The following is a 16,171-nucleotide window of genomic DNA, read 5'->3' as shown; positions in this document are numbered from 1 at the left end:
AGAGGGAACTAATTTTTCTTGTACATTGACCTTGGACTTCTAGCCTCCTGAAGTGTGGAACAACAAGTCTCTTTAGTTTCAGCAACTCATTTGTGGTGCTGTTATGGTAACCCTAGCAAACTAATAGAGGTATCATTTTTAAATGAATGGATTTGCCAGAAAATTCTGGATTTTGAGTTTCAATGGGAAAAGCTTGTAGCACCTGGCTGGATGTCAGGGCATCAGCTGGAAGTAGAGGGATGGGCTCTCAGGGAAGAGCACAGGTCCATGCACAGGGCTGGCGCCCCTTACCACCAGCTGGTTGTTGCAGCCCGAGAATATGGACCCAGCACTATCAGATTTTCTGATTTTTTCAGAGAAGCCTAATTTCTGCTTCTCGTTGCTGGTAAAATGTGATTTTCAATGTTGGCAGCTAATCCATCACTCTATTTTCTCCCTGACCCACTCCACTTCAATCATATACTTGATCTGGCTGGCTGCTCTGATCATCTGAGTTTGTGATTTCTGGTTATTCACAGTTGCATGGCTTGGCAAGATGATCAGACAATTCTGTTTAAGCAAGGGAGATTTTTCAGAGGGGTTGAACAATTTGCTACCAGGAGAAAATGAGTTTTAATTTATTCACCTTTCCCCTCTGCCATGTTGCAGTGAGGATCTTTCTGAGACCCTGTATGTGTTTTGAATCACCATTTGTTGAGGACCTACCACATACTAGGCAGTGTGCTAGATGCAAAGTAAGTCTCCAGTGTGTGAATTCATATATTCTTCCTAATATCCTTACTGCTATTTTGCTGAGGATAAAAGGAATGATTATAAACCTGTCACCAGGTAATAAAAGCAAAGACATTAAGCTGTAATTGTTCTGAGCTTGTAAATAGAAAGGCCGTTCTATCAAAGCTTCATTGCTATTACTCCTCTGTCACTGCAGCTCAAATAAATTTAGACAAAATTGCTGGTAATATTAGTACCATACTGGGGAAAGCATGGTACTAAAAACATTAATGGCATTGCTTTACTTCATTATAATCATGTTAGGCAATTACAATGTGCCAGGCACATGCTAACCACTTCACATACATAATCTCATTTAATACTCAGATCAACCATATGAGAGAAATATTTGATTCCTATTCTAGAGATCACAAATTGAAGCCCAGAGATATTGAGTGACTTACTCAAAGTCCCAGGGATGCTAAGATATAGAGCAGGATTCAAAGTCAGTTCTTTTAATGTCCAATCCAAGCTCTCCCCATTCTGCCTCACAGTTTCTCTCTTTCACCAAAATGCCTCTAATGCAGTCAGCCTTTGGGTCCGGAGCCCACCAAAGCCTTGCCACGGGTGGGGTCCCAAGTTCAACTTCCCCAATCCTAACCCTGTCAACAGTGTTGACTGACCTACACATTCTATTAAAGAGGTAAAAATTGTCATCTAGTTTGAATTCATATCAGTTTCACTCAAAGAACACACAGCGACATTTTGTGTACATGGGAAAGATGTACAGGAGGGTCACTGCGATTTTAAGAACAGATGGTATGTTTGGTATGCTCTTAGAAACCATACAACTCAAAGAAGGCTTGTTGGAGGGGGACTTCTGGGGTAATGTCCTGCTTTTTTTTTTCACAGCTGTGTTCAGCTTGTAAAAATTCTAACACTTTACAGATGACACATCGACGTTTCTCTATGTATGTTTTACTTCAATCAAAATTAAGGGGAAGACAAAGAATGGTGCTTATCTAGTATTAAGCAGAGCACAGTGAACTCCACTATTTATCTCCAAGCTGCAACATTCATCAACCCGTGGCCAAACTTCTTTCCTCAATAACTCATTCGCTTCCTCTCCTCCACTCCCGCTGGATTATTGTGAAGTAAATCCCAGATCATGTAGTTGTGTCTGAGACTCCGCCCGCCTGTCTTAGGCTGTTTTCTCTGTGTGATTTCAGGCCACTACATGTATGTGGACTCGGTTTACGTCACGCATTACCAGGAGGTGGCACAGCTCATCTCCCCAGTGACCACGGCCCCCATGTCTGGCTGCTTGTTGTTTTATTACCAACTCCAGCAGGGGAATGACAGCATCTTCTCCGTGTATACGAGGGATGCGGCTGGCTTGTACGAGGAGATCTGGAAAATGGGCAATCCAGGGAATGCTGACTGGAACCTCGCTGAGGTGGAGTTCAGCGCCCCGTACCCCATGGAGGTAGGTGTGCCAGGTGTGCCCTGGCCTGGCCGCTCTACAGGGATGCCACCCACACCCAGGAGTGGAATTCGAGAGATACTACAGTCTCACACTCATTCTTTCTTTTCCGTGGTGTCTGTCTTAATCTTCCTTTTCCCTTCCTTGGCCTTCTCCACTTTTCTCCCTCTTTATTCCCTCTACCTTCATCCCTTATCACTTCATTTTCTAGAGAGAGTATTCTCTAATAAGGACAACTATGGGAAAGCCAGTCAACCCACTAGATTTCTTGGGCACACGCTCCCTCTGAGCCTTGCACTGTGGTCACGTGAGTTCAGAAGAGGAGATCAGTGAAACGCCTTCTACGTGAAACTCCCCCTTGAACTTCCATTCCTGACAGCAACTGAAGGTTTCCCTTACTTGAGGGAATACTCTCTCTAAATTTAAAAAAAAAAAAAAAGACTTCTTTTCTCCTTTACAGTATAAATAATGTCATAAAAGTCAGAAATAAACTTACGATTGTGGCCCTAATTTGAAACAAGCCTTGGGGGCCTATAAAGTTTTTTAACTTTTTATGGTTTAAAACTCTTTATAGCTACATGAGTGGTAAATGTCCAGTGCAGAAGAATTAGAAAACTTAGAGAGGCAAATCAAACGAAAACACCCTATGCCAGCCCTGCAAAGATAAGAGCTACTAACATTTTGGTGTTTATCCGTGCACACCCGCAGACCTGTTTTCAAAGCACATATATTAATACATATCTATGTATGTGTCTGTTGGATGGTCCAGTACTGATGACCATCCAACCAAGTAGATAAAATTATCCCCATATTACAGATGAAAGAGGAGGAGATGGAGAGTGCAAGAAGTCTGACGTTTTGTTCTGGGTCACACTGCTGGTGCGTGCCAGGGCACTCAGAAAAGTTCCTGCGTTAAATCTGACTTAAATTTGAAGCAAGATGGTCAGCTCTGTCCGGGGACCCCTAGGACCTCTAGAGTCAGTGGGTGCAACATTGTGGTTGCAGATCTGGAGCTCTAAGCACAGTCTTAGTCCCCACAGGTTTTAACGTCTCCTGCTTTCGCTTTGCGCTTTTGCAATATCTTCCCTAGTTCCGTTTAGAGTGCAAAAGAAGCAGATTACCCTCTGGATGCTTTTCAGCGGTACCATCTGCTCACCTGATGTGGAGCTTCAGTGAGCGTTGGGCTTGAGTCTCAGTTTCTGATGGGTCCTGTCCAGTGCCTGCCACTCCCCTTCTCATCCTTCTCCTTCCCCCAGACAGCCCCGGAGAGGGGCCTGTGGCAGTATGTGTGCTATTTCCTATCCCAAAGTCTAACCAGGGCTTGATTGGCTCTTGCAGCCCAGTGGAAAATTTTCTGTGAGTTTGGGTTACAAGGAGGAAAAGAAATACACATACTGCTTCAGAAAATTTTCCTTCTATTAAAGTCAAATGAGTCACACACACAGTGAAGGCGTCCTCTTCGCAAATTCCTTTCATCCAACCGTAAACTCCCGGGGCAACGTTTAGATGAGTGAGACTTTGCTGAATTTTCTTTTTAACCAATGCTTGAAAAGTTACAGTGTCTGTTTACTGCTTAAGTTCACTACTAAACTTCAATACCTATCCTTTTGGGTCACACGTGTGTGATTTTGCCCTAGCAGTCGGGACTCATTACGCCGGGATTATTTGCTCTTGGTAATTGCGGGAGGAAAGAAATTTATCCTGTGGAAATCAGAGAATTTAAGGTCCCCATATTCTCAAGTGAATTTTTAAAAGGAAAACAAACATTTGAGACCCTCATTCTGAACAAGAGAGAACATAATGGCACAGAGGCTGTGATTTGCCAATTATGATCGGAAATATTCTTATTCTCCCTTACTGTTCAGTAAGATCACATTCTGTCGTTGGCTTTATCAGCTGGAACCTTGAAAACGAGATGTCACAGACCTGTGTTGAGTCTGTAAACTTAATTAGCCCCTCTTCATTCGTCCACATCTGTTTCCTTGGTTCTCAGCCCTTCCTGTATTGCCAGAGACAAGCTTCCAGGGCCCCTCTTAGATTTTGCAGAGGCCAGGTGTCTAAGGACCATAGTCATTAAGCTGAAAGGGATCGTCTTGTCCAAACTCTTTTTTAAAAAATTAAGAAATTGAGACCTAGAGTGGAGAAGGGACAAGCTGGAGTTACTTAGTGGCTGACTAGCCTCAAACATGAATGTGAGTTCAGGAGGGGGTGTCACCCAGGAGGAAAAGGCATGGATTTAGTTCAGAGCTCGTTATGCACCTGACTCCATGCTAGGATCTGTATATACAGCATCTCATTTAATGGCATCTACAGTCCTACAAGGTAGGTGTTATAATGCCTATTTTATAACTAAGAAAAGCGAGGTCCCAAGAAGGTTAGCTATGTCCCCAAGGTCACCTAGGTAAGTGACAGAAATGGGATTTGAACTCTGGTCTATCTGCTGTCAAGACACCATTCTATTTAGAAGAGGTTGAAGACTAGACGCCTATGGGTCAAATCTAGCCTATGATGATTTGCCTAGCTGCTGTAGTGGTATATGTTTGTTTCTTTGTTTTTGTTTTGCATGTTTGTTTTCGTTTTTGAATTAATTGCTAACATTGAAAAGTCCAAAGATTTCAAATAAAAATCTAGAGATCCAGGTCCTCTTGACAGTTTGGTAAATCCAGGCATGTTAGTCCTAAATTCCCACACGTCAGCAATTGACGAAGCTGGGTACCAGTTGCCCCCTTTAGATGAGACTTGCTCCCCATTTCACACCCTTTCCTGCTGCATCAGACCAAACCCATGTGACACATTTACCTGCCTGGCCCGGGTAGGCACTTGAGTTTCCACCCCTGCTCAACACTGTATCTTCTCATGTTATCAATTCAGCAGAGTAGACTGCACACTGGGGTAGTTTTCCCAACACAGGTGAGCGCTGGGCTCACCACACCTGATCCCCATGGTCACAAGCAGAAAGTCGTCCACTGACCTCAAAGTTACAGTTGGTGGCAGAGAAGAGAGTATAACTAAAGGGAGCTGAACTCATTAACAACCCTGTGTTCTCTTTAACCATTTGAGCATGCTAGGATATGCTGAAATCCTAATATCCGTACATAGGATTTCTGGGCCTGATTCTGACTTAGGCATCAGGAAATCATCTCTGCATCTTTGTCCAGATGGACATGGAATTTTAAGTACTTGATTTTTTTTTTTTTTGGTACACGGGCCTCTCACTGTTGTGGCCTCTCCCGTTGCGGAGCACAGGCTCCAGACGCACAGGCTCAGCGGCCATGGCTCATGGGCCCAGCCGCTCCGTGGCATGTGGGATCTTCCCGGACCAGAGCATGAACCCGTGTCCCCTGCATTGGCAGGCGGACTCTCAACCACTGCGCCACCAGGGAAGCCCTGGACATGGAATTTTATGTATGAAAAAGGGAAAGGACCTTGGAGGGGCCTAGGTCTCTGTGAAGGGCAGCGGCAAAATTAGCCTGCCTTCTGCAAGCAGGCTGTTGTTTCTTTAATTGAAGTTCATAATGCAAATTGTCAATTCTGTAGTTCTATCAGAAAGTGATATAGGTACTTTGACACTCAAGGGGCAGGATGGGGCGGGGGGCGGAGTCCACCAATAAAATGCAACTTAGGGCTTAGTATTCACTCTCCCCAAAAGAAAACTGTGAGTTAAGGAGGGAGCTGCCCAAATGCCTATACACCTGGCTGGATTGACACACCATTTTAAATCATAGTTACAAGCACTTAAGCCTAAAAGAAAATATAAACATGTAGCAATATTGTCATTCTCCTCTGCAGGTTATTTTTGAAGTTGCCTTCAATGGTCCCAAAGGAGGGTATGTTGCCCTGGATGATATTTCTTTCTCTCCTGTTCCCTGCCAGAATCAGACAGGTAAGCATTCTCTTTTCCTCCTTCCTCACATCTGGAATTTTCCTTTCTCAACAGATGCCTGTGGTCAAGACTTGCTTTAATTCCTTCTAATTTCCCTACCTTTTCCTCTTATCCTTACAAATTATTTAACCGAATAGTCATTTTTCTGGCATATTACTCTTTTTTTCTCTCACAGAGTGAATCTAATTTTTCTGATACCAGAGGTCAATTGTCATGGGTTAAGAAGCTTCTATCTTCTCTACCTACTAAGAAATTAAAATTAAATAATGCTAACTCACTCCCACTCCATCTTTCTCTTTAAAGGGTATCTTGGGTCCATAGACAGGTGGCTGAGTAGGTGGAAAAAACTCTCAAAATCTACTGAGTAGAATTATAAAAACTTATAAAAAACTAATTTTATGAATCTAATTTTTAAATGTCCTCCTGTTTAAAGATGTTAGTATTTGGTATACATTTCTATGATGGCTTTTGGCCTCAGAATATATACTCAATTTAATCTCTCTAAGTGAACCCTCACATTATTTTATCATGGCCAATTTTGTTTCCATAAACTTGGTGTTTGGGAAAAAGAGGAAATTTTTATTTTCTGGGAAATTAGGGAAACAAACTGATTCAAAGTGAATTAGAAAACAAATGTTTTAGAATAAGAAGGGTGACACTATATTAACGATAACCCAGATACATGCAGTCGACCTTAACTTTTAGTGAATTTGTTTCCTTAAGAGGCTCCAGGGAGACACTGTGGTCATCCGACTTATTAAGGAGCCCTCATTCTGGGTTTTGGAGTGTGGGAAGTAAATTTTTGAACTTGGCCTTGGTAGTCCAACTTTCACTTAAGGTAGAGTTAGTCTCTAATATGGTTTCAAATATATATTCTATAGGCAAGGGAACTGAGAAAGAATGTTTTCTACTCAAGCTAAACTGTTACCCTCAAATTACAGAGAAACTTGCTAATTAGCTAAAACCAAATATTATTTTTGACTAATTTTTTTTTAAAAAAACTAGTGAAACAGGTAGAACCAGACTGGATTTACATACTTATATTTTTTCATTAAAATGCTTTAATCCAGCTGTAATCAAAAATTAAAAGAGTCTCTAAATTTGACAGAACACAGAAAGCAAAATTGTTTTACTTCTCTAAATCTGATTACTCCCTAATTCCATCAGTTAATATTTCAGTGATGTTAATAGTAGTTTTACAACATCTTTGTGATTACTTTCAGAAAGTTCGTCTTCTCAGTCACTGGGCACTTACACTGAACTTTTTTCTATATTTCCAAGTTATACATATGGGAGAAGAGGTATTTATTCAGCATCTCTACTGGGTAGCAGGTGGGGTGAAGCGGCAGCTGGAAGGTGATAGAATCTACTAGGCCACCTTAGAAGGAATGTTTAGAAACGTTCTCCCCTTTAAAAATATATAGAATATATGTGAGCTCTTTCCCACTGACTGGTGAAAAGAAAAGAAAGATTCCAGCAAAATAAGGACCGCTTATTAAGAGAGTTGGTGACCCTTCAGTCTGTAAAATCCAGCCCAGACCCTCCCTCTGTAAGGACCACCGGGGATTCACATTCTTATATAAAGTTAACCAAGGTCCTGTATTGGTCTTCAGAACTTCCCAACATACCAACTTTGCTTTAAAATGGTTTAATTACATGATCAAAGTGTTATGCTTGAGAGCCAGCCTTTTGGACTCACATCCCTACTCTGCCATTTACAAGCTGTGTAACCTTTGTTAATTAACCTCTTTGAGGCTCTGTTTTCACCTTTATGGGACAGGGATGGAAGAATCTGTTTCATAGAGGTGTCGGGGTGAATGATGAGTTAATAGTGTCTGTGACAGCCTTAGCAGAGTATGGCACACAGAAAATGCTTAGTCATTAGACCTAATATTTACTTAATTTTCAAAATATTCCCATCCATTCCCCTAGAGAACAGGGGGTCAGATTGAAACCAAAGAGAACAAGCAAAGGGCACTGCTTTGATGAATGTGTAAGCTGGAGCCTGCTTTATGCCCTTCATTAAGCAGCTGTGGGCCAGATTCTGAGTCTTAGAAGCTGAACCCTCTGGTTTTCTTACTTCCTCTTGCATTTCACAAATAGTTTATGGCCTTCTGTTTCGAAACAGGTGCCAACATTTTTTTCTTTATCTTGGTTAGCTTCAGACTTGTTGTCTCTGCTTTTCCCAGATGGATCTGGTGGTTTCTTCCCTCATCTCCCTAGTAAGCTGAGACAGGAATTATTTCAACATATGAAGCATCTTGTTCCCACCATCTGGTTGCTCTTAGAGTTAATCCAGTTTCCCAGACCTGAGACCTATCTCAGAGTAGCAGGTATTAAGCACCAGTGGCTTGCTACCGTGCCAACACCCCCACCCCAAATAGTCCCCCAGGATGCTTCCAGAGGACAGTGAGACCTTACCCCATCCCCCCAACTTGAGTTACCACACTTCCCTTTCCAAGCCTTTTCCACCCACAAACTCCCCATCTACCGCCACATTTAGCCTAGAATCTAGATCATAGGGATAAGCTCTCCTCTTAGTCTGTAAGTCCTTGAATGCCTAACAGCTGATTCCATTCGCTTCTAGGAATCCTGCCTCAATGCCCAACTCCCAAACTGAGCGCTCTAGGCTGTGCCACATGTAGACCTAACTTCCTCTCTGGGCTTGGGTTCGCCCCACACCCAGACCAGGGTCTGGGAGGATCCTGACACTCATGGATATACATCTGAAAGGATGTCTACCTGGGCCTAAGTCCCAATATTGACCATTCATCAACAACACACTGCCCAGACCTCTTGTCTAATTGGAAACCTGGCTCCAGTTGTTGTGTAGGTTACAGCCGAAGGTGTGACAGTCTTCCTCAGCTCAGAGGCCCTCAAAGATCTCCACAGCCTGATCAGTGGCCCAGTCTGCTCCATCATGATTCCTCAGTCTGGTGGTAGTTCCCACTCACTCTCTTCCCTCGCCAGCCTTGAGCTGTCCCAGCTTGCTTTTGGACTGGCTTGTGCTAAGATAAGAACTACTATGCAAGTTTAGCAGCCTAAAGAGCACCACGCCCAAAGTCTCTCTAGCACTACAGGGGCTGATAAGCCTCTTAGATCTCGAGGACTGATACTGAGTTCATCTCCATGAGCTCTATGAAGCAGAGGAAAAGATGAGAAATACTCCTAACCATTCTTCTCAAACCACAACACCCTCTACCTGAGTAGTATACCTTCAGAGCCTCCTGATTCTAAAAAGTTCGAATGTCAGAAATCAAGTAATTAACTAAATCGTACATTAGGATGCTCAGAGAGACTTTATTTCTTTTTTTGGATGGGGCGGGGATGATCAGCTGATGCTCAGGGACTTCCAGTTGCCTCTGATTCCTCCCTATGCTTCAAATATGTCATTAACACTCCCCAAATACAATTGTGATTGCCACTTGACTCATGCGTCTGAAACAAGCCTGAAGCAAAGGCTCTTCATTCACCCCAGATCTTTGGGGAGCTTATTTTAGGTCACACATAGGCCCTCTGGCCTCATCTTCAGTAATTAGATACTATCTCACGCTAGAAGAAGCATTCTGGGTGAAAAAGATTTAGGCTTTGAGTTATGCTTTTGAGGTTTTCTTTTTATCAGACCTTCTTAGGACCCCAGAAAAATCCATTGCTCAGACTAAGTGTTTAGCAAAATAATATAATTGCATCCTCAGAAAAATCTTCTCTGTGTGACTCAGCTTGTCACTATGGAGACAACAGAGGCTTGCTTACTTTCAAGTTTTAATACCACCTCTCACCCCCTCCCACACACCTAGGAAATGGGTTATGGTTCTCTTGTGGATGCCCAGGTGTATATTCCTTAGGATGTATTCCTGATGAATAATTTCACTGACCTTCTGTTCTCTTTATGCATGGCTTTTGGGAGTGCCACACCATTTTCTGAGCTGGATGGCCAGCTGTAGATCTGAATTCCCATCTGCTTTTTCATTACCAGGTGGCAGAGGGGTGACCAAGACTGGAGACCATAGTGGGGTTTCCCATGGGCTCAGATCTCCACGGGGGGATGTCAAAGGATCCTTGTTTGTATGACGTTATATTCATTTTCAAATGAATACCTTCATGACTTTATCTTCGCAGCTTAAAGAGTTACCATGATGCTGACAGAGTCAGACAGAGCAGTGTGTGGGTTAACCCACCAGTCTCAGAGCACTGAGAATTCTCTTCCTTTCCTATCTGGCTCATCAGGGTCCTCTCCTTGTACACTTGCTATAGGAGCATTTTCTTTCTGTTCTCTCTTTGTAACGTGGTGCTAGTCACTTTTCTTTTTAATTTAGCATTTTAAAACTCTTCAGTATCATTTTAAACTCAGACAAAATTTGCAAGAATATGTTAAAAAACTCCCGTATACTCTCTACCCAGACCTACAAACGTTTAACATTTTGCCACGTTTGTTTTATTAACCATTTAAGAGTAGGTTGCAGGGCTTCCCTGGTGGCGCAGTGGTTGAGAGTCCGCCTACCGATCCCGGGGATGTGGGTTCGTGCCCCTGTCCGGGAAGATCCCACATGCCGCGGAGCGGCTGGGCCCGTGAGCCATGGCCACTGAGCCTGCGCATCCGGAGCCTGTGCTCCGCAGCGGGAGAGGCCAAAGCAGTGAGAGGCCCGCGTACCGCAAAAAAAAAAAAAGAAAAAAAAAAGGGTAGGTTGCAGATATTATGTCCTTTCACCACTAAATACGTCAGTGGGTATTTTCTAAAACCAAAGACATCCTCCAACATGCTATGGAATAATTATAAAGTTCAGGAAACTTAACACTGATACAATATTATCAATTAACCTATAGTCCATATACTAATTTCACCAATTGCGCCAATAAAGTCTTCTATAGGTATTTGTTTTTCTGGACCAAGATGGAATCTTAGACCCCTTGTAGCATTTGGTTGTCATGTGTCTCTCATCCCCTTTATCCAGGCCGGCTCCTCAGCCCACTGGAATGTTTTCTTACTTTGAAAATTAACAAATTGAGTCTCTGTCCCTAAACAGCTTTTTGTTTCATCACATCTCTGCACCTAGAACTCAAGTGTTTCTCTAAAAGTGATTTTCTGCTTATTCAAAATAGTGCTGTCTCTGGCCCTAAAAGGTTAGACCAGTGTATGTCAGTGTGCAGAACAAGATTACACTTGGCTGCACTGAATGTGTCCCAACCCGCTGCAGTCACGTCTCCTCTGGACACAGAGGGCAATCTGAACAGTGATGTTTACAGTTACTTGTTGCTAGGACCACATCATTCTTGAAAGAGCAGAAATCTTTTATGTTCCCTTTCCTCCAGGCAATCTGGGATGAGGTGATGTTTATAGACCAGAGCAAGTGACACCAGAACTCAGCAAAAGCCAAAATAATATCAGAACGGGTGACAGAATTGGTGTGACTGTTTGAGCAGTGTGATTTATTCTGAGTAATGATCCTCTTCCAGCAGATCAGATGTTACTACTAATGTCAATTATAAATGGACAGTGGCTGTGCTTCTGACACAGAGATTGATCAACAAAGGAAAACTATTTCTAGAAAATATTATTTCTGAAATATCTGTCAGAAAGAAATTAAGAATTCTATAAAATCCTTACTTTTTCTCTGTATTTTTAATTTTGTGTTAATGAATTTCAAATTGTGAAGAAGTATGTGAATAAATGCTTTCAGTCTTTAATCAAGAAAGGAAATTTCTTTTGAAGTCTGGTACTTCATTTTTGTAGAGAATGTGAACAGAGCTCCTTCTTTCCATCCGTTTAGGGAGGAAAAGAACAATTTTACTGTCATGCTGAAAAGTGGATTTGATGCTAACCTGTCAGCATGCCACTAGGGTAAAAATATTTTTGTTGTGTGTTACTTCTCTGAGCTCCCCTGGTACAAATGTATACATATTTGTCAATCAGTTAATGTAGTCCTTTGAGATCCTTGGGTTTGGCTCACTTTAACTTTGATTCTCCTTTGCTCAGAGCGTCCTTTTAGTGCCGTAGAAGCAAGCTGCAATTTTGAGGAAGATCTCTGCAACTTTTACCAAGACAAAGAAGGTCCAGGCTGGACCCGAGTGAAAGTAAAACCAAACATGCATCGGGCGGGAGACCACACTTCAGGCTTAGGTAAATCAGAGTCTGTTGTGTGGGATGTCATGTTGGGGGTTGGGAGCCGGTAGTATTCATCTCCATTCGCCAGCCGTTCTCACCAGGACACCAGCTTGAAAAAGGGAGGTGGGTGTGGGAGCAGCTGTGAAGAAGCAAAGACAATAGGTAACCTTGTGTCTGGCCATTTTTCAAAACTGGAATTCAAGCTGCTGTGCTAGCAGGAGTATTTACCAGTTTATTAAATAGTCAAACCTTTGGAAATTATCTTGCTCTTCACTTTAGATGGAGAAGTACCTTTAAAAAGCTATTAGATTCCAATTATATGAAACATCCAGAAGAGGCAAAGCCATAGAAACAGAAAGCAGATTAGTGGTTGCCAGGAGCTGGGGAGGGGGATGGGAAGTGACTGTTTAATGGGTATAGCGTTTCCCTTTGAGGTGATGAAAATATTCTGGAAGTAGATAGTGGTGGCTGTGCAGCATTGTGAAAGTACTAAATGCCACTGAACTGTATGCTTTAAATGGTTAAAATGGTAAATTTTATGTTATGTGTGTTTTATTGCAATAAATAATATATAGTGGGGCATGAAAGCTATCACAGCTGTTGGACAATTTTGGATGGACCTACACGGAACTCTTAGAAATCAGTTTGAGCTCCCCTTATGTAAGGATTACCTATCTCATTAAAGGGAGCCCTTGTGAAGCCCACTCCAGTAGAGACTGGTGGAAAGAGCTTATTCTCAAGGGGTTAGTGTCTAATTCATTTATTCAACAATTATTTATATACTGGGCACGGGGGTGACTTACCAGAAAGCTGATGAAGCTTGTTTCAGGGCCCCTCACTTTCGAGGGGCCCTTGCAATTTCATACTTGTAATTTTGTATTCTTTGCTTAGGGGTTGGCTAACTTGTAGAATTACAGAATAAAAACCTATTCTGACCCTGGCCAGCCTAACCCCTGGGGGATACAATAGTGAACAAATCAGGTATGTATCCCACCCTTGCTGGCTGACCGTCATTTCAAGGGGCAAGAGAAACCCTAAACAAACATATACGCAAATAGACTCAAGATTACCAGTTGTGGAGTGTGCTGAGAGACGCGAAGAGTGACCTCTGAGAGAGAATAAGGAACCACATTTTGGGTGGGGAGTTTATCTTTGTGGCTTTTATTTGTGGAAGCAGGAGCAGCCCAGGCAGAGGAATCAGCATCTGTGAGGGCTTTGAGTTTGGAAAGAACTGGATACTCCCAGGAATTAGAAGATTAGAGTGGCTGCACCGTGGGGAGGAGAGTGAAGGAAAATGAAGGTAGAGAGGAAGATCTTGGGCGTGGCAGGCCAGAGTAAGCAACTGGGATTTTACTGCAAAGGAAATGAGAAGCCATTGAAAGAGTCTAAGTAAAGAAGAGAGGGATTAAATTTAGGTTTAAAAAAAGATTGCTCTGGCTGTTGTATTGGCCACCTGTGTTAGTCTGCTTGAGCTGCCATAACAAATACCATAGACTGGCGGACTTAAACAACAGAAATTTATTTTCTCACAGTTCTGGAGGCTAGAAGTCCCCAAATCAAGGCACCATTGGGGTTGGTTTCTGGTGAGATCTCTCTTCCTGCCTTTTCCAAAGCGCCTTCTCATTGTGTCTTCACATGGCCTTTCCTATGTGTGTACACATGGAGAGAGAGAGAGAAAGAGAGAGATCTCTGCTGTCTCTTCTTCTTATGACACCAGTCACATGGGAGTTAAAGCTTCACCCTTGTCACCTCATTTAACCTTAATTGCCTCCTTAAAGGCCCCGTCTCCAAATACAGTCACATTGGGGGTTAGAGCTTTAACATATGAATTTTGGGGGACATAATTCAGTCCGTAACACAACTCATGAAATAACCAAAGAATCTTTTGCTGGATTAAATAAAACTAAACTGTATAGCAAAGAATGAGGCACCCAGAAGAAAACTGATGAAGGAGGATCAAAAACGGAAAAGGAAAAAGAGTAAGGTATTATTCTTTTTCTTTCTGCCCCAGCTTTATAGGACATGTAATTTAACATGGTAAACTGTTTTAAGTTTACCATGGGGTTGGTGGAGCATGTGGGAGGGGAGGTTCTTGATCTTATTTTTTCATGTTATTTAGGAGAAATTGGGGAAGCTCAGATCTTCAGCACCTGGGAGGGTCTATCTGATTTAAAACCTGCTTTTTCGGAGCAGGCTTAACATATGAACAAGAGAGTAAGCTCTGCCCAGATACACAAACCACTCTCCACCCATCACCCCCCAAGGACTGCCAGGCCCTGTAACCTCTCCCCCTCCACTGGTCACTGCAGGGGTAAGACGGAAAATCTGCTCTGGGCCTTGTGTTCTCTATGACTCAGTACTACTCAGTCTAGTTGTCAGTTGGTTGTCCAAAAAGTGGGGAACCCCAAGATGATTTCATCCTTTTTGTTTCATGAAAAGTGTAAATCCTAGGAATTCCCTGGTGGTCCAGTGGTTAGGGTTCCATGTTTTTACTGCTGAGGGCTGGGGTTCAATCTCTGGTCGGGGAACTAAGATCCTGCAAGCCACGGCACGGCCAAAAGAAAAAGAAATATAAATCCTGATTGATGACTAGAATCTGGACATATGCAGTGGGAAATCTGTACAGGTTTACTTAAAAATGGAGAAGGTTTGGGCTTCCCTGGTGGCACAGTGGTTGAGAGTCCACCTGCCGATGCAGGGTACACGGGTTCGTGCCCCAGTCCGGAAAGATCCCACATGCCGCAGAGCGGCTGGGCCTGTGAGCCATGGCCGCTGAGCCTGCGTGTCCGGAGCCTGTGCTCCACAAGCGGCTGGGCCTGTGAGCCATGGCCGCTGAGCCTGCGCGTCCGGAGCCTGTGCTCCACAACGGGAGAGGCCACAACAGTGAGAGGCCCGCATACAGCAAAAAAAAAAAAAAAAAAAAAGGAGAAGGTTTATTAGCAATAGAATCACACAGATATTTTCAATATTTTAAATGCTTTCTATCATTTAAAGCCTGTAGAAATAGTCTCTGTTGGCAAACTCCACTGCTTGAACCAAATTTTCCCACTTGATAATCTGGGCTGAATTATTTAGGTTTTTCATTGCTGATGCACTGAATGTTTTGTCCTATTTGCAGGGTATTTCTTGATGGCCAACACAAAGTTTACGTCTCAGCCTGGCTACATTGGAAGGCTCTACGGTCCCTCCCTGCCAGGAAACTTGCAGTATTGTTTGCGTTTTTACTATGCCATCTATGGGTTTTTAAAAATGAGTGACACCTTAGCAGTTTATATCTTTGAAGAGAACCACATGGTTCAAGACAAGATCTGGTCTGTGCTGGAGTCCCCAAGGGGCGTTTGGATGCAAGCTGAAATCACCTTTAAGAAGCCCATGCCTACCAAGGTACAGTAGAACCTTTCTGCAATTTTCAGTTGCTAAACTGGGTTAGTGAATTTCTGTTTAATTATTTTCAGCTGGTGATGCGTTGTTTTTCTTCTGTTCAAGCTGAGAGCCCCACTCCCACACCCTGTCCACAGCCATGCGCGAGTTATATCCTTCAGTTCTTTTCAGTTTTCTGTCTCTGAGTCATGGTCACCTAGGGAGTTTGCTTGTTTAGTCTGTAGATTCCTTGAGGATAGTCCAAAGACAGAGAATATGTGAATAATCCAAGTTCAACAGCTATACGTTTGTTCGAAGCCACAATTCACACACACACACACATGCACACGCACACGCACACGCGCGCACACACACACACACATATGCTAGTACTTTCAAAATGTGAAATCAGTGAGCCTGGTTCTACATTGAGGCTTTAAGGTCAACAACCTAAACCTCTAGCTGAACACAGGATGGGGAAACTCAGTAAAATATGAGAGCCAACGCAGACAGAGAGAATTTAAATAATGGAACCATCAGCAGAGTATTTGATAGCAATAAGAAAACAGAGATCTTCATTGCGGGGAAAATACAAAAGAAAACTGTGATCTCCTGAATTTTACAACTCATA

General features: G+C 42.8%; 1 protein-coding gene across 3 annotated transcripts in view; it reads left to right on the top strand.

The window, feature by feature from the left end:
• The window catches only part of MAMDC2 (MAM domain containing 2), a 163,563-nt gene that overhangs the window by 95,935 nt on the left and 51,457 nt on the right, over window positions 1-16,171 (top strand). For all 3 annotated transcript variants that reach the window (XM_082656560.1, XM_082656559.1, XM_082656561.1), the window contains exons 6-9: window positions 1,941-2,197; window positions 5,984-6,077; window positions 12,052-12,195; window positions 15,299-15,564. In XM_082656560.1, the coding sequence (XP_082512686.1) occupies window positions 1,941-2,197; window positions 5,984-6,077; window positions 12,052-12,195; window positions 15,299-15,564 (761 nt within the window). The remainder of the gene's footprint in view (window positions 1-1,940; window positions 2,198-5,983; window positions 6,078-12,051; window positions 12,196-15,298; window positions 15,565-16,171) is intronic.

The sequence above is a fragment of the Grampus griseus genome (genome assembly GCF_964374135.1).
Source record: "Grampus griseus genome assembly, chromosome: 6".
Taxonomy (NCBI): Eukaryota; Metazoa; Chordata; class Mammalia; order Artiodactyla; family Delphinidae; genus Grampus; species Grampus griseus.
Note: the sequence above shows the minus strand (reverse complement) of the source record. Positions and strands in the feature narration are given on the sequence as shown.